Source organism: Chanodichthys erythropterus, chromosome 6 (genome assembly GCF_024489055.1).
Source record: "Chanodichthys erythropterus isolate Z2021 chromosome 6, ASM2448905v1, whole genome shotgun sequence".
Taxonomy (NCBI): Eukaryota; Metazoa; Chordata; class Actinopteri; order Cypriniformes; family Xenocyprididae; genus Chanodichthys; species Chanodichthys erythropterus.
In genome coordinates, this window is record NC_090226.1 from 249,499 (window position 1) to 271,310 (window position 21,812).

General features: G+C 38.5%; 1 protein-coding gene across 3 annotated transcripts in view; it reads right to left on the bottom strand.

The window, feature by feature from the left end:
* Positions 1–19,570, bottom strand: part of filip1l (filamin A interacting protein 1-like) — a 36,477-nt gene extending 16,907 nt beyond the window's left edge. The window contains exons 1-4 of one of the 3 annotated variants that reach the window (XM_067387605.1): positions 19,525–19,570; positions 6,584–6,845; positions 5,162–5,335; positions 4,914–5,092 (exon numbers count right to left, since the gene is read on the bottom strand). In XM_067387605.1, the coding sequence (XP_067243706.1) occupies positions 4,914–5,092; positions 5,162–5,335; positions 6,584–6,845; positions 19,525–19,526 (617 nt within the window). In that variant the 5' untranslated portion in view covers positions 19,527–19,570. Of the gene's footprint in view, positions 1–4,913; positions 5,093–5,161; positions 5,336–6,583; positions 6,846–18,443; positions 18,569–19,524 lie in introns of those variants that run through there. The other 2 variants (XM_067387602.1, XM_067387604.1) reach the window with 2 other exon arrangements.
* Positions 19,571–21,812: the final 2,242 nt, after the last annotated feature.

Sequence of the window (21,812 nt, forward strand, 5' to 3'; positions counted from 1 at the left end):
CATCACCCAACGCTCACATAATCCTGTGATGATGATGATGATGATGGTGTTTGAACTGAGGCGTGACTCACAGATCAGAGCCATAAACACACATCGAAGAGCATCAAACCCGGTTCTGAAGTTTCCTGAACGCCACACAAACGCCGTTCAGAGAATCACTAATGCTCACACCGGGTCAAAGTTCAAGCTTTCAGCGAGTCTGACCGGCGCACTGAGTGTGAGACGCTCTGAACTCTTCACAGACGTGATGTCGAAGAACATCCGCAGACAGGAACATCCGAACGCTCGTAAAAGCGAGAACACATTCATTCAGCTGAAACACGGCAGATCACTGAACCCTGTGTTCCGCACAGAGATTATGGGAATTCTGGGATATGACATAAAAAAACACTGGATGGAAACACCAAAATAAACATTTATTTGATAAGAAGACGTGTGCATAAACTACGATACAAACACATTCACTGAATAAATCCCTCATATACTCATGTGACTGTGGCTCAGCAGAGGCTGTGATTGGATAACTGCACTAACCAGCGGACCAATCACATCGCAGCATCTCAAATGTTAGTTTGGTGGTTCTGAAAGTCAAAGTCTGTCATCAGAATGATTTGGTTTAATTCCTCCAGAAGCGTCTCACACGACTGTGTTCCCAAACACCAGCATCCGAACGCAAGAGAGCATGCAAAATGAGTTACAGATACAAAACTTAAAGAAGCCACAACCAACTCAAACTAATTAACTCAAACTAATTAACCAACTCAAACTAATTAACTCAAACTAATTAACCAACTCAAACTAATTAACTCAAACTAATTAACCAACTCAAACTAATTAACTCAAACTAATTAATCAACTCAAACTAATTAACCAAACTAATTAACTAACTCAAACTAATTAAATATCTCAAACTAATTAACCAACTCAAACTAATTAAATAACTCAAACTAATTAACCAACTCAAACTAATTAACCAACTCAAACTAATTAAATATCTCAAACTAATTAACTAACTCAAACTAATTAACTAACTCAAACTAATTAACCAACTCAAACTAATTAACCAACTCAAACTAATTAAATATCTCAAACTAATTAACTAACTCAAACTAATTAAATATCTCAAACTAATTAACTAACTCAAACTAATTAACTAACTCAAACTAATTAACCAACTCAAACTAATTAACTCAAACTAATTAATCAACTCAAACTACAACTCAAACTAATTAACCAAACTAATTAACTAACTCAAACTAATTAACCAACTCAAACTAATTAAATATCTCAAACTAATTAACTAACTCAAACTAATTAACCAACTCAAACTAATTAACTAACTCAAACTAATTAACTAACTCAAACTAATTAACTAACTCAAACTAATTAATCAACTCAAACTAATTAATCAACTCAAACTAATTAACCAAACTAATTAACCAACTCAAACTAACTAACCAAACTAATTAACTAACTCAAACTAATTAACTAACTCAAACTAATTAACTAACTCAAACTAATTAATCAACTCAAACTAATTAACCAACTCAAACCAATTAACCAAACTAATTAACCAACTCAAACTAACTAACCAAACTAATTAACTAACTCAAACTAATTAACTAACTAGCTATCTCTCCTCAACAGCCACTGCTTCACTTCAGTGAAAGACGTTTGTGAACTCGCTCCTGATCGGCATTTCCCAAACGGGGGTTCGTGAGTCGAGGAAAAGCTCATAATTAATTAAATAAAAAAACAAACAATTAAAACAAATAAATAATTTAAAAATACAAACAAAAAAACTAAAACACCAACTAAAAATGTAATCGTAAAAATGCTAAAATGAAATAATGTTCAAATAAAAATAACTAAAATTAATAAAAGCATAAAATTGTAAAATTAAAATAAATAAATAAGCTAAAAATGAAAAAAAAAATACAATTAAAACGTGACCACTGACATCAGAGTACAGTGAAAATGTGTTGTTAAATTATTGAAATATTTTATGAAAATATTTTAGCTCAAAGTGTTTCTGCGTGGCGCTAGCAACAGTAAGAACACGGGTTCGACTCCCAGAGAATGAATGAACCGATACAATCATGTGACCATCCCCGCTGGTCAGTTCGTGGAGCGCGAGCCGTAATGAGTTCAAACCGCGGCGTCACGAACGACACCCTGACCGTCAGAAAGACTCGTTCACTGGAGACACACAGAAACTGTGGATAAGTCTGAAAACTTAAGAACAAACGTCTGCCATGAGGATAGAAAAACAGTTCTCGTGTTTTATGGAATATTGCAGCGTTTATTATAAATGATTTATCTGCGCTCATTTTGATGAAAACAGCAGGAGAACGAGGAGAATAAAACAAACACAAACAGCACATTCTTCTGTGAAACACGCCGCAGCCCCCCCGACACCAGCTGAAGGAGGAACCACTTCCTGTGACGCATCCGAGCGAGCAGATCCAATCCACACGAGTCCTTACAAGGCCTTCGACTCTTCCAGAGAAATACACTCGTGCGGGGGAGAAGTGTGTGTGTGTGTGTGTGTGTGTGTGTGACTGTGACATATCAGGACAAATGTGTATAATGACACGGGTATTACAAGAAGAGGTGACTTATGAGGACATTACTGCATGTCCCACTTTTCGAAAGGCTTATAAATCACACAGAATGAGTTTTTGTGAGGAAGTTAAAGTGTGCACAGTTTCCTGTGATGGGTAGGGTTACTTTAAGGGGAGAGAAAATACAGTTTGTACAGTATAAAATCATTACGCCTATGGAATGACCCCACAATTCACAAAAACTAACCTGTGTGTGTGTGTGTGTGTGTGTGTGTGTGTGTGTGTGTGTGTGTGTGTGTGTGTGTGTGTGTGTGTGTGTGTGTGTGTGTGTGTGTGTGTGTGTGTGTGTGTGTGTGTGTGTGTGTGTGTGTGTGTGTGTGTGTGTGTGTGTGTGTGCGTGTGTGTGTGTGTGTGTGTGTGTGTGTGTGTGTGTGTGTGTGTGTGTGTGTGTGTGTGTGTGTGTGTGTGTGTGTGTGTGTGTGTGTGTGTGTGTGTGTGTGTGTGTGTGTGTGTGTGTGTGTGCGTGTGTGTGTGTGTGTGTGTGTGTGTGGTTATGTGCGTTCTATCACAGATATGTAATCACATTACATCATGCACTGAAGGGCCCGGGGCCAAATGACCTCACATTCACTGACACACATCTGTAAACACGTCCAGAGTGTTTGATTTGGCGTCGACGAACATTCACTCAAACGAGAAGATCAATGAAACACAGATGACACACACACACACACACACACACACACACACATGACTAAACTGACTTGCGTCTCTCTCACATTCACTCACACTGATCAGAGCCTGAATCTCCAGCGAACAGGGAAATTACGAAAGTCATAAACAAACGTTCTTCCAGCAACGTTAAAAGAACATTGTTCAAAGTTCTCAAAACATTAATTCTGCATCATTCATGGAGACTTTTGTGAAGATCTTGTTAATCTGTTTCTAATTGTTTAAGAAATAACGCTTTCATAACGCAGTGGGAACGTTCCTAGAACATATTTGTGTTTGCTTTATTTAACTCTGGAAAGACGAGTCTCTTGATCGACAGGCCGGTGACTCTGAATCCGTCTGATATTTTTACTCTCGCAGCGTTCGGTTCCTGCTTTAAAAAGCCTCCCGGCGGCTCCAGTTCTGCTCACGGGTGTATTATCAGCCGCGGCTTATTTTCATCCTCTCAGACTTATTTTTAAGAGCCTTGTAAGGCAATGAAAATGGAAACATCATTAGCTAAAAGCGTCTCTGGCAGGATATAAACACTACAGATCTTCGTCCAACACTGACGGATCGGTTCAGTTTCTCATTCACAATTCGGCTGAAACTGTAACGAACGCCGATCGAACATGATGAGAGACAGACGCGTGTAATGATGAGAGGAAATGATGTCATGCTGCTGCAACAGACCAACACGCGCTTCACATACAGTCAATCACATTAAAACGCACTGAAACTGAATTAAAATACATACTGTTGAAAATAAAAACAATCAAATGAAAATGTAAATTCTTTAAATGATAAAAAAGTCAAATTAAAATAAAAAAATAATTTAAAAATAAATCTAATTAAAATGTACTAAAATTAATTAAATGATAAAAATGCGATACTAAAATAGATAATGTTAAAATAAAAAAAATCGAATTAAATTTAAATTCATTAAATGATAAAAAAATCTAATTAAAATGTACTAAAATTAATTAACTGATAAAAATGCGATAATAAAACAGATAATGTTAAAATAAAATAAAAAAATCTAACGAAATTTTAATTCATTAAATTATAAAAAAGTCAAATTAAAATAAATAAATAATTTAAAAATAAATCTAATTAAAATGTACTAAAATTAATTAAATGATTAAAATGCGATAATAAAATAGATAATGTTAAAATAAAATAAAAAATCAAATGAAATTTAAATTCATTAAATGATAAAAAAATCAAATTAAAATAAATAAATAATTTAAAAATAAATCTAATTAAAACGTAGTAAAATTAATTAAATGATAAAAATGCGATAATAAAACAGATAATGTTAAAATAAAAACAATCAAAATAAAAGTAACAAAAAATGACTGGATTATAAAAATGTCAAATTAAAATAAATGAATAATTTTAAAATAAAACAAGCTTTAAAACACTATCATGTGACCATTAACCGGCATCAAAGAACTGTGAATATGCAAATGTGTTGTTAAATGATCAAATATTAACTTCATAGTGTGATAACCGCTGGAGTATCAGCTGATGAAACTGATGGCAAACAGGGCGCGTCAATCTCAGCATGATGACGGCCAATCAAATCAAAGGAGGCGGGGCTTACTGTTCACTGAAGACGAGTGATTTCGGACTGACCTCTCTCGCTCCTGCTCCAGCAGGCCGGTGAACTCGTCGCTCTTCCTCATGAAGTCGCTGTGGTTCCTCTTCTCGTCCTCCAGGCGGCCCAGCGTCTGTCGGTGAGCTCGTTCCACCAGCAGCAGCTGCTCCAGCATCCGTCTGTACGTCTCCCGCTGCTTCTCCACCAGCCTGTCCAACTGACACACACAAACACGCTAAGAACACGGACGGCGTGGATCCACAGAGCCGCGCGGAGCCGGCCGTACCTCCGTCATGGGCTTCTCGTAGATGTCCTCCTGCCAGCTGCCGTTCTTGTCCTGGATGGCGTCCCTCTGAAGAGCCTTCAGCACCTTCGGCGGCGTCACAAAGCCGTATTTGGCCTCCAGCAGAGCCAGATCGATTTTATCGGCTTTGAGGACGGTGATCACCTCGTCTCTGGCCTGTGTGTAAAACACAGAAACTCTGTGAGTTTGAGCTGAAGGGCCTGAGTGTTTTCATTTATAACTGAAAGAATATTTACTGCTGTAATGACTGTTTGAGTTCATCAGCAGCTCTCTGATGTCTGTCTGACTTTAACAGAGTTTGACTCTCAGATTCATCACCATGAAATCAAAACTGACTTGTTTTATTCAGTGTTTATTCTACATGAATTATCCGTAGTTTTCAAACTCATGTTCTGGTAATCTTGAATCAGAATATCTTCTCTTCTCTGATGATGAGGGCGGGGCAACCTGTCACTCACACAAGATCCACCAATAGCAAACCACAACCATCCAATCAATTCCCCACAGACAAAACGCCCCATTTTTTGGAACACAACTTGGTTAGACGTACGGCTTTGGTTTTAATGCAATTTCCAAATTATCCAAAAGTTCAAATTATTTTGTAAAATATAAAATAAGAAATATTTAGTTGCTTTACAATAAGCTTAACCTTCTATAACTTTAATTTCTTTCACTTCTGCAATAATCTGCAGTGTTTCTTCAAAAGTCTTTATTCCAAAGAATTTATGAACTACAACCATTTAAAGGGGTGGTTGATTATGACTACAACAAGCTTCTTCCTGGGTTAGTGACATCACTAACCATAAAATTTACATAAACCCCGCCCCCAAGAACACTCAACAAAGGGGGCGGGGCCATGTTGGGCTGCTTTAGAGAAGAGGAAGAGTTGTTGTAGTCGAGTGTTGTTCATTTTACACCGGACTGCTTCACAAACGAGGGTCAATTCAACACAAAAGATGAACATGACGGCACATGCTAGTGGATGAGTTGAATCAACTCCACAGCAACTACATCAATTTATCCACTAACCATTCAGAAACGTCTAAAAGTTGTAACTTCTTCCTGAGTCTCTCCATCAGTGTCGACTCCGGTTTGAACAATGTAAGGCTGAACACTTTCCTCATTTTGGCTGCGTGAGATTCTCCAGCTTTGTTGTTGTTGAGCTGTTAAAGCTCCGCCCTCTTCTGGAGCAGCAGCTCATTTGCATTTAAAGGGACACACACAAAAACGCCGCGTTTTTGCTCAAATTTGACAAGCTATAATAAATGATCTGTGGGGGATTTTGAGCTGAAACTTCACACACACATTCTGGAGACACCAGAGACTGATATTACATCATGTGGAAGGGGCGTTATAGGTCCGCTTTAAGGTGAGCTCAGCTCAATCAGTGTCTCAGTGCGTCACCTGTAGTTCTCCCTCCAGCATGCTGAGCAGGAACAGCAGGTCGTCTCTCGAGAGGTCTCGGCTCTTCCCCGCGCCGCTGCGCTCTCTCTGCGCTCGCTGTCTGCCGCCCGTCTGCTTCCTCTGGACGGTGGGCGTGTCCTCATGAGCGTGACACGCCTCCTCGCGGTCGGACGCCTGCCGCCGCGCTCGTGCTGTGGGCGGAGAGAGCTCCGCCTTCTCCGCATCCTCCAGACTGTTGCTACGGGAACGCATGATCATGCACCTGAGAGCGGGAAACAGAGGATTGTGGGAAATGGCACATAATAACAAATCAAAGGCCCTGTCCCAAATGCCACACTTCATATGCACTTTCGGTCTTGTGGACTTAAAATGGCCGCCGTGTGCACGTGTCTGTTAAGACTGTAGGGCCCTATTTGTGAATTTTAGGTTTCAGAAGCCGACTTCTACCCAACAGTCAAAGCGGCGTTACATCATGAAAGTGACATCACCGATTCGTAGGAAGACTGTGAGTGTTTAGGGTGCCATTTGGGACAGGGCCGAATACGAACTGATGGATTTGTGGTACTTTAGAAACATGATTCAGATGTAAAACAAAGAAAATTGGCAAAGAAGTCTTTACAGGTAGAGTCAGTGCTTCATCTTCATATAAAACAACAGCACAGCGTGTTCAGACCCATCAGTGCTGATCCATCAATAACACACACACACACAGTGATGTCATCTCACACACACACAGACACACACACACACACACACACACACCATGATGTCATCTCACACACACACACACACACACACACACACACACACACACACACACACACACACACACACACACACACACACACACACACACACACAAACAGCGAATGAATCAGTCACACTTTATAAAAGCTGTAGATCTGCATGAACTTGCAGGACAAACTCTCTTCAGTAGAGCTGCTTTAGTTTAGATGAACTCAACTCGTTGAACATGTTTTTTGAAAAAACAATCTTTGATTATTTAAAGTATGATAACTTCATGAGGTTTATTTAATCTTATAATTATCTATTACAACAACTTTAGAACAATTCATTCATGCATATTTCATTTGTAAAAAGTGTTTGACCTCGTAAAGATCTGTTGCTTCTTCAGTTTCAGCGTGACGTTAAATTGCACAAACATTTTACATTTATTCTTTTACTCAAGTTCAATGACGAACTTACATGAGACAAACATGAGAATTCTGCTGTAAATCAGCTCTAAACACTTAAAAATGTTTTCCAACAAAAGTCATTTTCTCTAGTAGTAAATTAGTAGAAAAAAGTAGTAGAAAAGATCATTAGTCAGTGTTTATCTTTGTCCAACAGCAAGCTCATGTTTTTGTTTGAACTGATTGATTTCTCTCTTCATTTCAGAGGCAGGACTGTGGGTCAAAGGTCAAACTGTCCCAAACATGAGCTGACCTCAGATCAGATGACATCATCGCTGCATGGGGTCAAAAGGTGAGATCACAGGTGTGACTATACACACACACACACACATTCCAGCAGGCTGATGTCATTCAGGAGAGAGAACGAGCTCTGCTCCGTTTCGAAACCTGTCCGCTGTGTTTGACGGAGTTGATGGGATTTAATACGTTACATAATTACATTACACATTAACACAAGATTGTGTGTGTGAGTGTGTGTAAATGCATGTTTTGTTGGGAGGTTTGTGAGATTTCAACCGCTGAATCTCAAAAGTTGTCAAAAGTTTGCAATAATTATATAATATTTTTTTTTTAAAGGCTGCATTTGATCAAAAATACATTAAAATTAGTGAAATATTATTTCAATGTAAATCAGCTGTTTTCTATGTGAATATACAGTAAAGTGTAATTTATTCCTGTGATCAAAGCTGAATTTTCAGCATCATTACTCCAGTCTTCAGTGTCACATGATCCTTCAGAAATCATTCTAATATGATGATTACCATGAAGAAGTGAAACGCTCCTCACGATGACCTCATACACACACAATCACATGACAGATTCACTGTCACGTCTGAGAACAACACTTTAAATGTTCTAGAAACCACAGCGGAGATGAAACAAATACAGTAATCAACAAATGACGCGCTGTTTACCAAAAACATCTACAAGCTCGAGAAGCTGTACTTGAGCTCAGAAATACATCATTATAAGAACTAAACTACAGACCCACAGCAATGCTGAGGCGATTCGTTTAGGTTTGTGAATTGAACAGACGCACGAGAGTTTCTCATTAACACAATGACTGCTTCTCTGAGGTGAGACAGATTTATATTAATGAGTTAAAATGAGTTCAGCACGAGTGAAAGATTTCAAACAGAGGCAGATTTACATGATTCAATAATGCAGATCTCTCTTTCTCTCAGATGCAGTGATGAACACTTATGAAGATAAACCAGTTTACTGTATTTTAAGTGTTATAGCTTTCGATTTCGGTGTGAACGAGCCTGTATCTTATTTCTCTTCAGTTACTTAAATCATTAGTTCACCTGAAAATGTAATTTCTGTCATTAATTACTCTTCCTCATGACATTCCACACCGTTCATCTTCAGAACACAAATTAAGATATTTTTGATGAAATCCGAGAGACTCGTCCATATAATCACCACTTTCAAGGTCCAGAAAGGAACTAAAGACATTGTTAAAACAGTCATGTGACTGCAGCGGTTCAACATTAATGTTATAAAGAGACGAGAATACTTTTTGTGCGCAAAAACTAAACAAAAATAACTACTTTATTCAACAATCTCGTCTCTTCTGTGTCATTCTCATACGTTGTTTACGTCCAGCGCTTCCAGGTTCATCATCAGAACGTCGACTCATTATTGGTCGGCTCCTGCATCAGCGTCACACGCATGCGTCACATGATCAGCTTTGGCCAATACTGAGCCAGCGTTCGGACGTAAACACGGAAGCTTCACTGTTACTGCGTCACCTGCGTAAGATAATGACAGAAGAGAAGAGATTGTTGAATAAAGTGGTTATTTTTGTTTAGTTTTTGCGCACAAAAAGTATTCTCGTCTCTTCATAACATTAAGGTTGAACCACTGCAGTCACATGACTGTTTTAACGATGTCTTTAGTTCCTTTCTGGACATTGAAAGTGTTGATTATATGGACGAGGTCTTACGGGTGTGGAACGACATGAGGGAGAGTAATTAATGACACAAATTACATTTTTTGGTGAACTAACCCTGTAATTTTTTTTTTTTTTTTTTTTTTTTACATTTTGGTACTTTTAATTCTTCTGTCTTTGAATTAAATTCAGTACTTTGCATGAAAAAATTGTTTAAATGAATGAAAACTGTGATTCTAAAAGCCATGTGTTTGTCATGTTACAGCGGTCAGAGATCAACGCGTTCGGCCGCTGCTGCTCGTCTCTATCGAGTATCTGAGAAATCTGTCACTTCAGACTCAAATTCTGCTCATTCCTCAACGAGACTGATGCTCATGTGCTGCTGTCTCTCACACACACATACACACACACACACACACACACACACACACACACACACACACACACACACTCACACACACACACACACACACACACACACACACACACACACACACACACACACACACACTCACACACACACACACACACACACACACACACACCATTATGAAGAAGGTCAGAAATTAATGTGACGATGTTCTGGACCAAAGTAGGTCACGATCTCCATTTGGACCTGCACTTATGTGCTGCTGCGGTTGCCATGGAAACGACATCACATGATCTCAGGGCTTGATCCAGTGTGTGAGATCGTCATGTCATTGTCTGACACACTGATCCTCCGGTGCAGGACACTGGGAAAACCCCTTCGACTTCCGAGGAAATGCGGATACGGACTCAGACATCAGCCGACAGGTGCAGCGAGAGTCGTCTGACACACACACACACAATCACACAATCACACACACACACTCTCACTCATACACACTCTCATACACACACACAGACACACACACACACATTCACACACAGTGACCAGCAGATGGCAGCAGTAAGTCAAACTCCTCTAATGCTGATGGGTCAGCATCACATCTGTGTGTGTGTGTGTGTGTGTGTGTGTGTGTGTGTGTGTGTGTGTGTGTGTGTGTGTGTGTGTGTGTGTGTGTGTTCACAACAGAATACTGTACTAACACAAGACTCATCCTAATGTTAACATTCTAATGTTCCCATTAAAAAAAACATTATTTCTGAATGTTCAAAACCAGTTTATTTTGTGGTTATTCAGTCTTTAAAGAAACATTCCATTGTATCATTCTGCAAACGTTACTTTTGAATGTTCTCTGAAACAAGTAGTAACATTTGACGAACAATCAACTAAAATGTTTCAGAAAAACATATAACGTTTTTCTTCTAATGTTTTGAGAACATTATTAAAGGCCAGATAACGTTGAATGAACGTTCTATTAACGTTACTGGAAGAACATTTGTTTATAACTTTGACACAGTGTTCTCTGGGACAGAAAATAATCTCTGTATCATCTTTCATGTTTTCTTCTGATCGCGGTTCATCAGATCATGAACTCTTCAGTGTGTGAATGAATCTGATATGAGCTGCTGTCTGTGTTTAATTACAGTCAAACGCTCCAGATTCACTAATTAACACCAGTAATTAATGCATGAGCGTTGTTAATTAATGCATGTCTAAATGAGCAGGTGCAGTGGGAGCTGACAGTAATATTTCAGACATTAAATCAAACCCATTCATGTGAATCTGTGTGTGTCTGGCTCATGATCTGCAGCCTCACGCTAAAATTAGGGTCACTCGACACTCCGACTCTGAGCGAAGGGTGTGAGACACACAACATACCGGCTACACGGACACAGACCGGACACACAGTACTGGCCGTGTGTATGTACACAGGTATCAGATCAAGTGTGTCTTTCACACCACTGAAACCTTCAGCTTCTGGGTTTGAGAGAAATACTAATAAACCTGACGTGACTTCACAGCACAAACACCTTCCATGTGTAAATTAGGCTCATTATAGAATGCATCTAATTGCTTATTTCACACTGTCACTGCTACAGATGATCTGCTGGATCTGCTTTACTTGCGAACACTAATAATCAGCGTAGAGACGCAGATGGCTGATTCCGCGTGTAACCGGAGCTTCTGCACATCTGCTGATCAATAGGTCAGAAAGGCATCGACGCGCGTCTGACGCGGCAGAAGTTAAAATGACACCTGACACACGCTGGAGTCTCAAACACTCTGCTGATGCGCATCACTTCCTGTCTGCAGGAACATCTGCCTGCTCTTAGACAGTATTGATCAATCTGAAGCATTGAGCATTTCACTGTATAAACTGTACAAACGCTTCACGTGAAACCGTACGCAGGATATAATGATGAAACATTTGAGTCAGTGAAGCACAGTTTTAATTCAGTGTTATGTCATTTTAATAATAGTGCTGATATCACTTCTGATTTAAGGCCCAGACACACCAAGACAATCAAGAGGAGCGATATCGCTGGAATCAGCCAATCAGAATCCACCCTGCTTTAAAGAGCGCAAGCATTTAAAGCGACAGATGACAAAACTGCAGAGCTTATAATAAACAACGATACTGTGCATTGGTGTGGACACTAATATAGTCTAGATACAGTTTCTATATTTATTGTTACTTTTACAGTTATAACAGTTATCGTTGACATAGTTATAGTTATCATTATCGTTATAGTTATTATCGTTACAGTTATTACAGTTATCGTTGTCATTTTATTGTTAGTTATCGTTATCATAGTTATCGTTACAGTTAATTGTTAGTTATTATCTTATATAGTTATCATTATCATAGTTAGTTACACTATCGTTATAGTTCTTGTTATCGTTATCATTATAGTTATAGTTATCGTTACAGTTCATTGTTAGTTATTACATTATATAGTTATATCACAGTTATAGTTATCATTATCATTATAGTTATTGTTATCGTTATCATTATAGTTATCGTTGTCATGTTATTGTTAGTTATCATTATCATAGTTATTGTTATAGTTATTGTTACAGTTAACTGTTACAGTTATTATCTTATATAGTTATATCACAGTTATAGTTATCATTATCGTTATAGTTATTGTTATCGTTACAGTTATCATTATCGTTGTCATTTTATTGTTAGTTATTCGTTATCATAGTTATCGTTATAGTTATCGTTACAGTTAATTGTTACAGTTATTACATTATATAGTTATCATCAGTTATAGTTATCATTATCATTATAGTTATTGTTATCGTTATCATTATAGTTATAGTTATCTTTGTCATGTTATTGTTAGTTATCATTATCATAGTTATCGTTATAGTTATTGTTAAAGTTATCATAGTTATAGTTACAATTATCATTATTATAGTTATGTTTAGTTATTAACATTATAGTTATTTTTAAGATTTATTTTTGGTGATTTTGCCTTTATTATGATAGGACAGTAAGCAGACAGGAAGTGAAGTGGGAGAGAGCGAGGGGGACGGGATCAGGAAAAGTCCGCAAGCCGGGACTCAAACTCGGGTCGCCCGAAGCACAACGACGCTATATGTCGGCTCTGCCCACGAGGCTATCGCGGCAACATTTTTATAGTAATTGTTACAGTTATCACTATCATTATAGTAACTGTTACAGTTATAGTTATCTTATATAGTTATCGTTACAGTTATCGTTACCATTATAGTTATCACGATTGTTATTGTTAAAGTCATTATAGTTATAGTTATGTTAAAGTTGTTATCCTTATAGTTATTTTTATAGCACTAAAGATTTATTTTTGTTTTTTTTTCGCCTTTATTATTATAGGCCAGTAAGCAGACAGGAAGTGAAGTGGGATAGAGCGAGGGGGACGGGATCAGGAAAGAGCCGCAAGCCAGAACTCGAACTTGGGTTACCCGAAGTGCAGTGGCGCTATATGTCGGCTCTGCCCACGAGGCTATAATTGTTACAATTTATAGTTATCAATTTATAGTTATTGTTATCGTTACAGTTATCATTATCATTATAGTTATCACTATCGTTAAAGTTATTTTTAAAGTTATCATTGTAGTTATTATTATCATTATCATAGTTATTGTCAAAGTCATTATTATAGTTATCGCTATCTTATATAGTTATCAATATAGTTATTGTTCAGTATCACTATTGTTACAGTTATTGATAATGTTATAATTGTTATCATTACAGTTATTGTTATAGTTATTATGGTTATAATTAATGCTATCGTTGTCAGTGTTGCCAAATCCATGGTTTTCCCACAGAATTGGGCTACTTTAACACTGTTGCTGCGGGGTGTTTTTGTTGGAATGTGAATTTTACTAGGGGAACCCCACCATAAACGTGGATTTTACCAGCCCATCAACAATTGGGCGGGTTTTGTTGTGAAAACATGGCAACCCTGATGGTTATTGTTATAGTTATTATTAAAGTTATCGTTATAGTTATAGTCATCATTCTTGGCATGAACAGGCTGATACTCGTCACACGGGAAATGGAAGGTCAAGTCGAGTGCATTGCATTGTGGGATACAGTATTGTGTGAGCTTTGACAAATGCATATATTCACATACCTCATGCACCTCTCTTTATTACTTATATTTTCTCTTAATAGCAGTAGTTATCCAATCACCAAGGGTATGAGAATGTCCTGTGGTTCAGTCAAAGGACGCGAGCACTGAAGCTGCCCTTCAGTGTGTGTGTGTGTGTGTGTGTGTGTGTGTGCGTGTGTGCGTGTGTGTGTGTGTGTGTGTGTGTGTGTGTGTGTGCGTGTGTGCGTGTGTGCGTGTGTGTGTGTGTGTGTGTGTGTGTGTGCGTGTGTGTGTGTGTGTGTGTGTGTGTGTGTGCTGGATCACGCAGGCCGTGGCTGGACAGTGTGTTTCTGCAGCTCCTTGCGCGTCACAGAGCTGCGGGTCAAAGACAGAAAATAGCTTGATAATTGTCGCTGTCATTTGACGAATGCCAGAGGGGAACAAGGCCACGCTGACACGCCGAACCCCGCTGGTCATATTTAGGCCTCTGATCCCCGGAGAACGGCTGCTAACAAAGGAAATAATGATCGGCACACGGACAATCTGCATTTTTGACCAATTAGAGCCCTGATGTGAAGTCACAGCGGGTAAATTTACCCAGACGGCTCCGCAGAGGAACTCATACTGAGACACGCTGATGGAGCGGCATTTCAATGAGACGCTCAAACACAAGCACACACACACAACATGCTTCTTAAAATCTCATTATCCCAAATAAGCCTCAGCTAATCAATGTGAGAGATGCTAGTCGAGCGTTTGCTGCTCTGATCGCTATAAATACTCTTTTTCCCAGAGCGCTCTGCACTGGCATCCACACGGGAAACAGGATCCCTGATCTAAAACGGAGCGTCGCTGACCCCTCAAACACACCTGTCGGATTATCTGAGAAACATCAGCCGCTGCCGTGACAACCTCACAAAACATCCACACACCGTTGCCATAGTTACCCCTCATTTCCATACGGACCATGAAGAGAAATATCCAGATTTGACCAGCTAAAAAGACTGAATACAAGAAATTTAACGACAAGATGATCAGAATCAGTGTTATTTTACTATCGTTCAGATTTTAGTTACATTTCAGCCATTTTGTTGTTGGCACTTTAAAAACTGCTGTTTTAATCACTTCATGTGAACCAGTTTCCCAGAGAACAAACATCTTGTCTTACGTCGCTCTGCTTCTCCAGTAAATGTATCTTGATTTAAGAACGTTAAGATATATTTTGCAGTGAATATAACTGGTCAGTAAGGCGTTGAGTGTCTTTAAAGAGGCTGAACAGGTGTAATAAACCTCTTCGGGAGCTGCTGTAAAACAGCAGGGTTAACCTCAGTGTTTATGGGATTGAGCTCTTACGCATCTGCGCCGTCACACGTGAGGAAACCGCCGGATCTCTGCTGTCTGCTGCGTGTACTACACTAAACTGGAGATGTTTTATTTACACAGAAGCATGTTTGACATGTTTAATCCGACCCTGAAGGTGTCCAAACCGTAATTAACGGCAGCTGCTGTGGTTTACAGTTTGCTCCAGTTCCCCAATCCTGTCAATCACACTAACCGGAGGACGGCTCATGCCAAACTGCATTAAGACACACTTTACTCTGGCAATCCATCGGTTCTCACACGAGATCAGAACATCTGACCAGACGACTGCTTCTGTTTGTCATTTTTGTCATTTAATACACGCTTTAACAAAAGATATGCGAGTGAAAGTTGAACAGAAACTGTGAGAATGTCTCAGTATTTGATGTGTGCACAAAATTTGAACTGAATTGATCTAAGTAATGACACTATTGCCTTCTGTAGAGCTGAAATAATAGAGTTTTAACTGTTATCGATCACTGTGAATCAGTCTGCTGTATAAAGCGCTGTAGAAATAAAGCAGACTTGATTAACATTTGATTAGTCAGGCACAATATGAAATACTCATGACTCAGCATCATTTTGTTAAGTTTTTAACATATTAATACAAAAACCTATTTATTTCCAGGTTTATATTAAATTTAAATCTCAGATTTTAAAGTGTTCTCAGACTTTGGTTGTAAATAATCACTTGTTTCTGGATCAACAGCCTTTGTTGGATTTAAAGTGCCCTTATAAGCTATTTTAAAGCTTTCTAATGTTGTTTTAAAGCAGGTTTACATTCATCCAAGATCAAAAACACTTTAATTTTCTCATAATATCCATTGCAGCATCAGCTCATTTCTCAAATAGTCTGAAAATGATTTGTTTGAAGATTCATACTGTGTCCGAATATGCATACTTCCATACTGCAAAAACAGTATGTGCTCTGAATAGTATGTCCGAATTCATAAAACATTCCCAGAATGAGATACTACTTCTGACAAGATTCTCAAGTCTGCATTTCAATGGTCACTTTACTATCCCATGAGGCCACAGGAGAGGATTGTGAATGGAGGTCACATGGTAAGTCACATGACAATGACAAGATTAGTACGTCCAGAGTACATACTATACAGAACATTGCTAATGGTTGTGAAGCAAGTTTCAAACTAAATGTAGTACGTACTATCCAGTATGTGGTTTCAGACGTAGCGCCAATCTCTCTAAACCCCGCCTTTCTGAGACCTGCTCTGCTGTGATTGGTCAGAAATCAAACGCTCATTATCATATCTGAATCTCAGTGATACGAACAGTAACGATGGCATCCGTATCAATCTCATCAAAGTGGAGAAAACAGCGTCTTCTCGACACGAACAACACAAACCAAACTCTTCCAGTCTCAGATACAGTGATTGAGGGCGGGGCAAAGAGACGCTGTTCAGCCAATGAGCTGACAGACAGTTTAAAGCAAAAACATTTCCCTGAAAGCAAGACATAAAATCTTGTATCATTTTGCTTTGTAAGTAAATATACTTGTTGAGAAACAGCATAAAGAAGGCCTTATTAATCTTTCAAAGGCCATAACAGGGTCACTGGGTTTGGGTTACCCATATTCCTTCATCTGAACCCATTAAAGCAGAAGAAACAAACCCGATCATACGGCCTGACACCAGCCGATCGCTGCCTCATCAAATCACGTTAATCTGTAATCCCGATCGACCTTAAACCTGCTTCACGTCTCAGATCTCTCAGCAGAAGGTCTGATCACTGACAGACTGCGAGTCCGGATTAGAAACGCTCATCTGTCGGATCAGATCTGGCTCTGACTGTGGATTAAACATCGTTCAGAAGAGACAGAGATGGACGGAAGTGTTTCCGCCCGGTTCTGCGTTCGCTGCAGATCGTGTGAATCCGTGTGGAAGCACATTTACAGCTCTGTGGCAATGAGTTTGAGCTTGTTTGTGGATATCAGAGCCACATGGCCGGAATAACGGGATCTCGGCCAGCGAGTATCGGTGTCTCCATCCATCTCTCACACACGCTGCTTTCCAAAGCCAGCCGGCGAAAGCTTGGAAATCTGAGACCCGAATCGCCCGTGCTTCAGCTTCAGTCCGAAGAAGCAGATCAGCACAACACCAGCGACTCGTGACAGGACAAACTCCATCTCACCCTCATTACAGAGCTCATTCTCACTGTAAATACCGTAAATAAAAGGATGTTGTGCAGCAAATAACTTAACTATAGTCTTAAACACACAAATAAACTCAACAGACTAGGATACAGTCAAAACAACTGTATTATCTGTTAAAAATATCTACAATTTTTAAATCAAGATACATTTATTTGAGAAGCAAAATGACTGAAGATACTAAGTCTTGTTTTCTGAAAATAATAGTTAGTGCTTTAAACGAGAACAAACATCTGCTAATGGAGTCAGAAAAATAAGCAATTAAAAAAAGATGATTTTTCTGAGCACAAACTAAATTTTGATACATTTTTCAGTAAACAAACAAGACTTAATATCTTCAGTCATTTTTGCTTCTCCAGTAAATGTATATTGATTTCATATTTTTTAGATATTATTAACAGAAAACAAAAAAAACAAGATTTTCACAACAGGCAAATATTTATTGAAACTGCAATATATATTATATTTATATTTATATATATAGAGAGAGAGCATACAACAGTTTCAATAAATACTAGCCGGCTGTGAGTATGTGAGATTTTTTGCACATGTTTTTACATTTTCTGATCAGAGTCTCACAGCAGAAACACAAGAATCGTCAGGTTAAATCTGACCGTAATCAAACCTGTCCTTCATCAGATACAGAGTCTGTGTGACGCTCACGGTCTGCTGTGTGTCTCACCTTTAGAAACATGAAAGCTGGATCCACTGCGTCTCATGCAGAACACACACACTCACACACACACGGAGCGATCGTAACACAGCAGCATGTTAGCGTGTGAAGCGTCTCACCTCAACACGTCTGGTCTCTCACTGCTTCTCTTCTCCTCCGGTGAGTTTGCTGCTGCGATTCAGTCACATTCAGACCGTGTGAATGACAGACAGAGAGAGAGAGAGAGAGAGAGACGGTGGGGGGCTGCAGTGGGAGGAGAGACAGCCGATATAAGAGCTACTGCTAAATATAACACACACACACACACACTCTCACACACACACAGAAGCGTCCCAGGATGCACCTCATGAATGTCCAGAGCTGCAGACAAATAAGAAGTTTTCATTCGCGTCACATGTTCATCACCTCATCATGATTCTGACTCTGTGATTTCAGTTTCATCACCTTCATCATTCTAACAGGTGCAGATACTATATAATAAGATCCTGTTAATTAACATTAATAATGCATTAATTAACTAACAATGAGAAATGAATTTGTTACAGCATGAGCTAACATCTGCACAGTGAACATCAATGTGTGTGTGTGTGTGTGTGTGTGTGTGTGTGTTTATGGTCCTCATAAACACACAGCTGTCATTCAGTTTCTTCATCTCAATAAGAGCAGAAAATAAATCCTATTTAAATGTGGACGGGCTGGAGAATCTTATTTACGAGCCGTTACCATGGAGACGCTGTCAATCACACTTGTCGTCCTTCTCACAGAACAAACCACTACATGACATTGATGGTGCCACAGGAAATGACATCATCATAGTCAACAGCCAATGGGCATGCAGCACACCAGTCAAGAGGAATATTAAAAAACATACAGTCGAGATAAAAGTGAGAGATGAACATAGAAAAAGTTAAATAAATTATTCAAAAAATCTGTTTTATTTTGATTAATTGTGCAATCCCATATTTTAATAATTAATATTGATGTGTTGTTCTTATTAATAATAATTATTATTATTAATGTGTTGTTAATTTAGTGAAATATTATCTCAGGAGGAGCTTCAGGTGTGTCGTGTGTAATGGATTGATGGAGTGTGCTGCTGATCTTCAGCTCATGACTCCCGGAGCAGTGCTAAAGATAACCGCATTCTCCACATCACTGACCGCAGATCACACACTCGCTGTGAACAGCTCTGATACTCACATCCCAGCGTCCAGGGTTTTTCCTCAGAAACGCAGCAGATGCGAGTCCAGCCGTGTCCAAGTTTCCACCTCTCGTGTCTCATTTCTAGTCGGCTCTCTTCTATTTGCGTCTCTCTTCTAATTCAGCAGCTCGCTGCACCTGAGGGGACGAAAACATCCAACTAATATTAGCTCTTGTATTTCCCTGTCTTTACTCCAGAGTCCCGACAGACTCACTGTCCAGTTTGACCCTCATACAGTGTGAACTGCAAATCCAGCATATGGTTTGAAAGACATCAAGCAAACATGTGGTGATAATGAAGTGTGAAGTACGAATGAAAATGTCTGTTTGCGTTTGTCTTTCCACACATGATGCAATGACGTTCTGAGGTCAGAGGTCAACAGGTTCATTAGATAATTTAGTCCGCGGGTCGGTCATGAGTCACACTGGTCTGATCACACGTATGACTATCATTACCATACATGTCATGTGACTCTAACGGCTTCACAGATTACAGAGGTTTAACATGCTTTTCTACTGTTAAAATGTGAGCGCCCTAAAAGTGTGGATTATTTAGATTACAACTGTAATATAAATCAATAGCTTAGTTCCAATACCTTTACAATAAAATTACAATTTAACCATTTGTTAAAGCGGACCTAATATCAGTCTCTGGTGTCTCCAGAATGTGTGTGTGAAGTTTCAGCTCAAAATCCCCCACAGATCATTTATTATCGCTTGTCAAATTTGCCCCTATTTGGGTGTGAGCAAAAACACGCCGATTTTGTGTGTGTCCCTTTAAATGCAAATGAGCTGCTGCTCCAGAAGAGGGCGGAGCTTTAACAGCTCAACAACAACAAAGCTGGAGAATCTCACGCAGCCAAAATGAGGAAAGTGTTCAGCCTTACATTGTTCAAGTCGACAGTTTTATGGGGATTATAAATAAGGAGTGGGTTGATTTTTACCATTATAGGCTGGTTGTTTACACACACTATGGACACGCATCATTTTGCATAATAGGTCCTCTTTATAGTAAAAAAAAAACATACTAATAAAATTAATTCAGCATATATACACACACATAATTCAAATCAAGTAATCGTGATTAATCGCATCTAAGAAGTTTGTAAATATATAATATATGTCTGTGTGTACACAAACTTTTTAATGTTGGATGCGATTAATAGTTTTGGCAGCACTAATATAAATATATATTATAATAACAACACAATAGTTGTTTGTTTTTTTTAATGATTTTAAATTTTAAGATTCTCTACCTTTACCATAAAATGACAATTTACATTACAGTAAAAAAAAAAAATTTGCACACACACACACACACACACACACACACAAACACAACAACATTAAATGTGTACTATTATAACAATAAATGATCAGCTGTTTTTTTGTCTTGAAGAAAATAGTCAATTGGAAACCATTTCATAGAGCATGTGTTTAGAAAATGATATCAGACTGTTTATTGTTGTATCAAGTTACATAATTTTCTTCAGCAAGACCTTTGAAACTATAATATGATTGAAATATTTATACTCACCTTTGAAATTCCCGCCATCCCCAGAACAGATGTGTGACGTTTGAACTGAGAACAAACACTATTTCAACACACAGCGACATCTACTGGATGTTTTCATCATAGAGTCTCTTAGTCAGACTCTACCAAACATCTGAGCAGAACACTGAAGGACCAAATCTGCCCTTTCCTGAGTGTCCACGAGCCTCCCAGAGGATCATCTCTGTGTTCTGCGCATGCGCTTCGATGATGACGCTGTCATCTGTCTCCATCTGCTGGTGACTGAAGGAAACACGACAGCACAGCTGATCTCTGGATAATATAGTTTCAGCCAGTTTATGCTTTATTTTCATGACTGACAGGAACAGAAGGCTTTGTAAAGTGGCACTGAGAGCTAAAGGCGCTATATAAATAAACTATTATTATTAAAACAACAGGGATATATTAAAAGACGAAGTATAGTATAAATCAATCAAAATTATGTATTATCTTTCTTGTTTTGTCCTGTTTTAATGGTAGCTGTTGCTTTAGTATATTTAACATCATTTTCAACAATTAATACTACCTAATGTCAAAGAACATGGTTTAAAAAACTCGAGATTTACTTGAACTTTACTTGAGTTATTCACATTGGAATAAATAAACAGTTTGCTCTAAAATAAAATACTAGATCAAATCTAACATAAAAATTAAAGATGTCGCTTTTTTAAAGCGCTTTGAGATCTTAAAACAAGAGTAAAACAATAAATCCATAATCTCTAATCTAAAATTAATG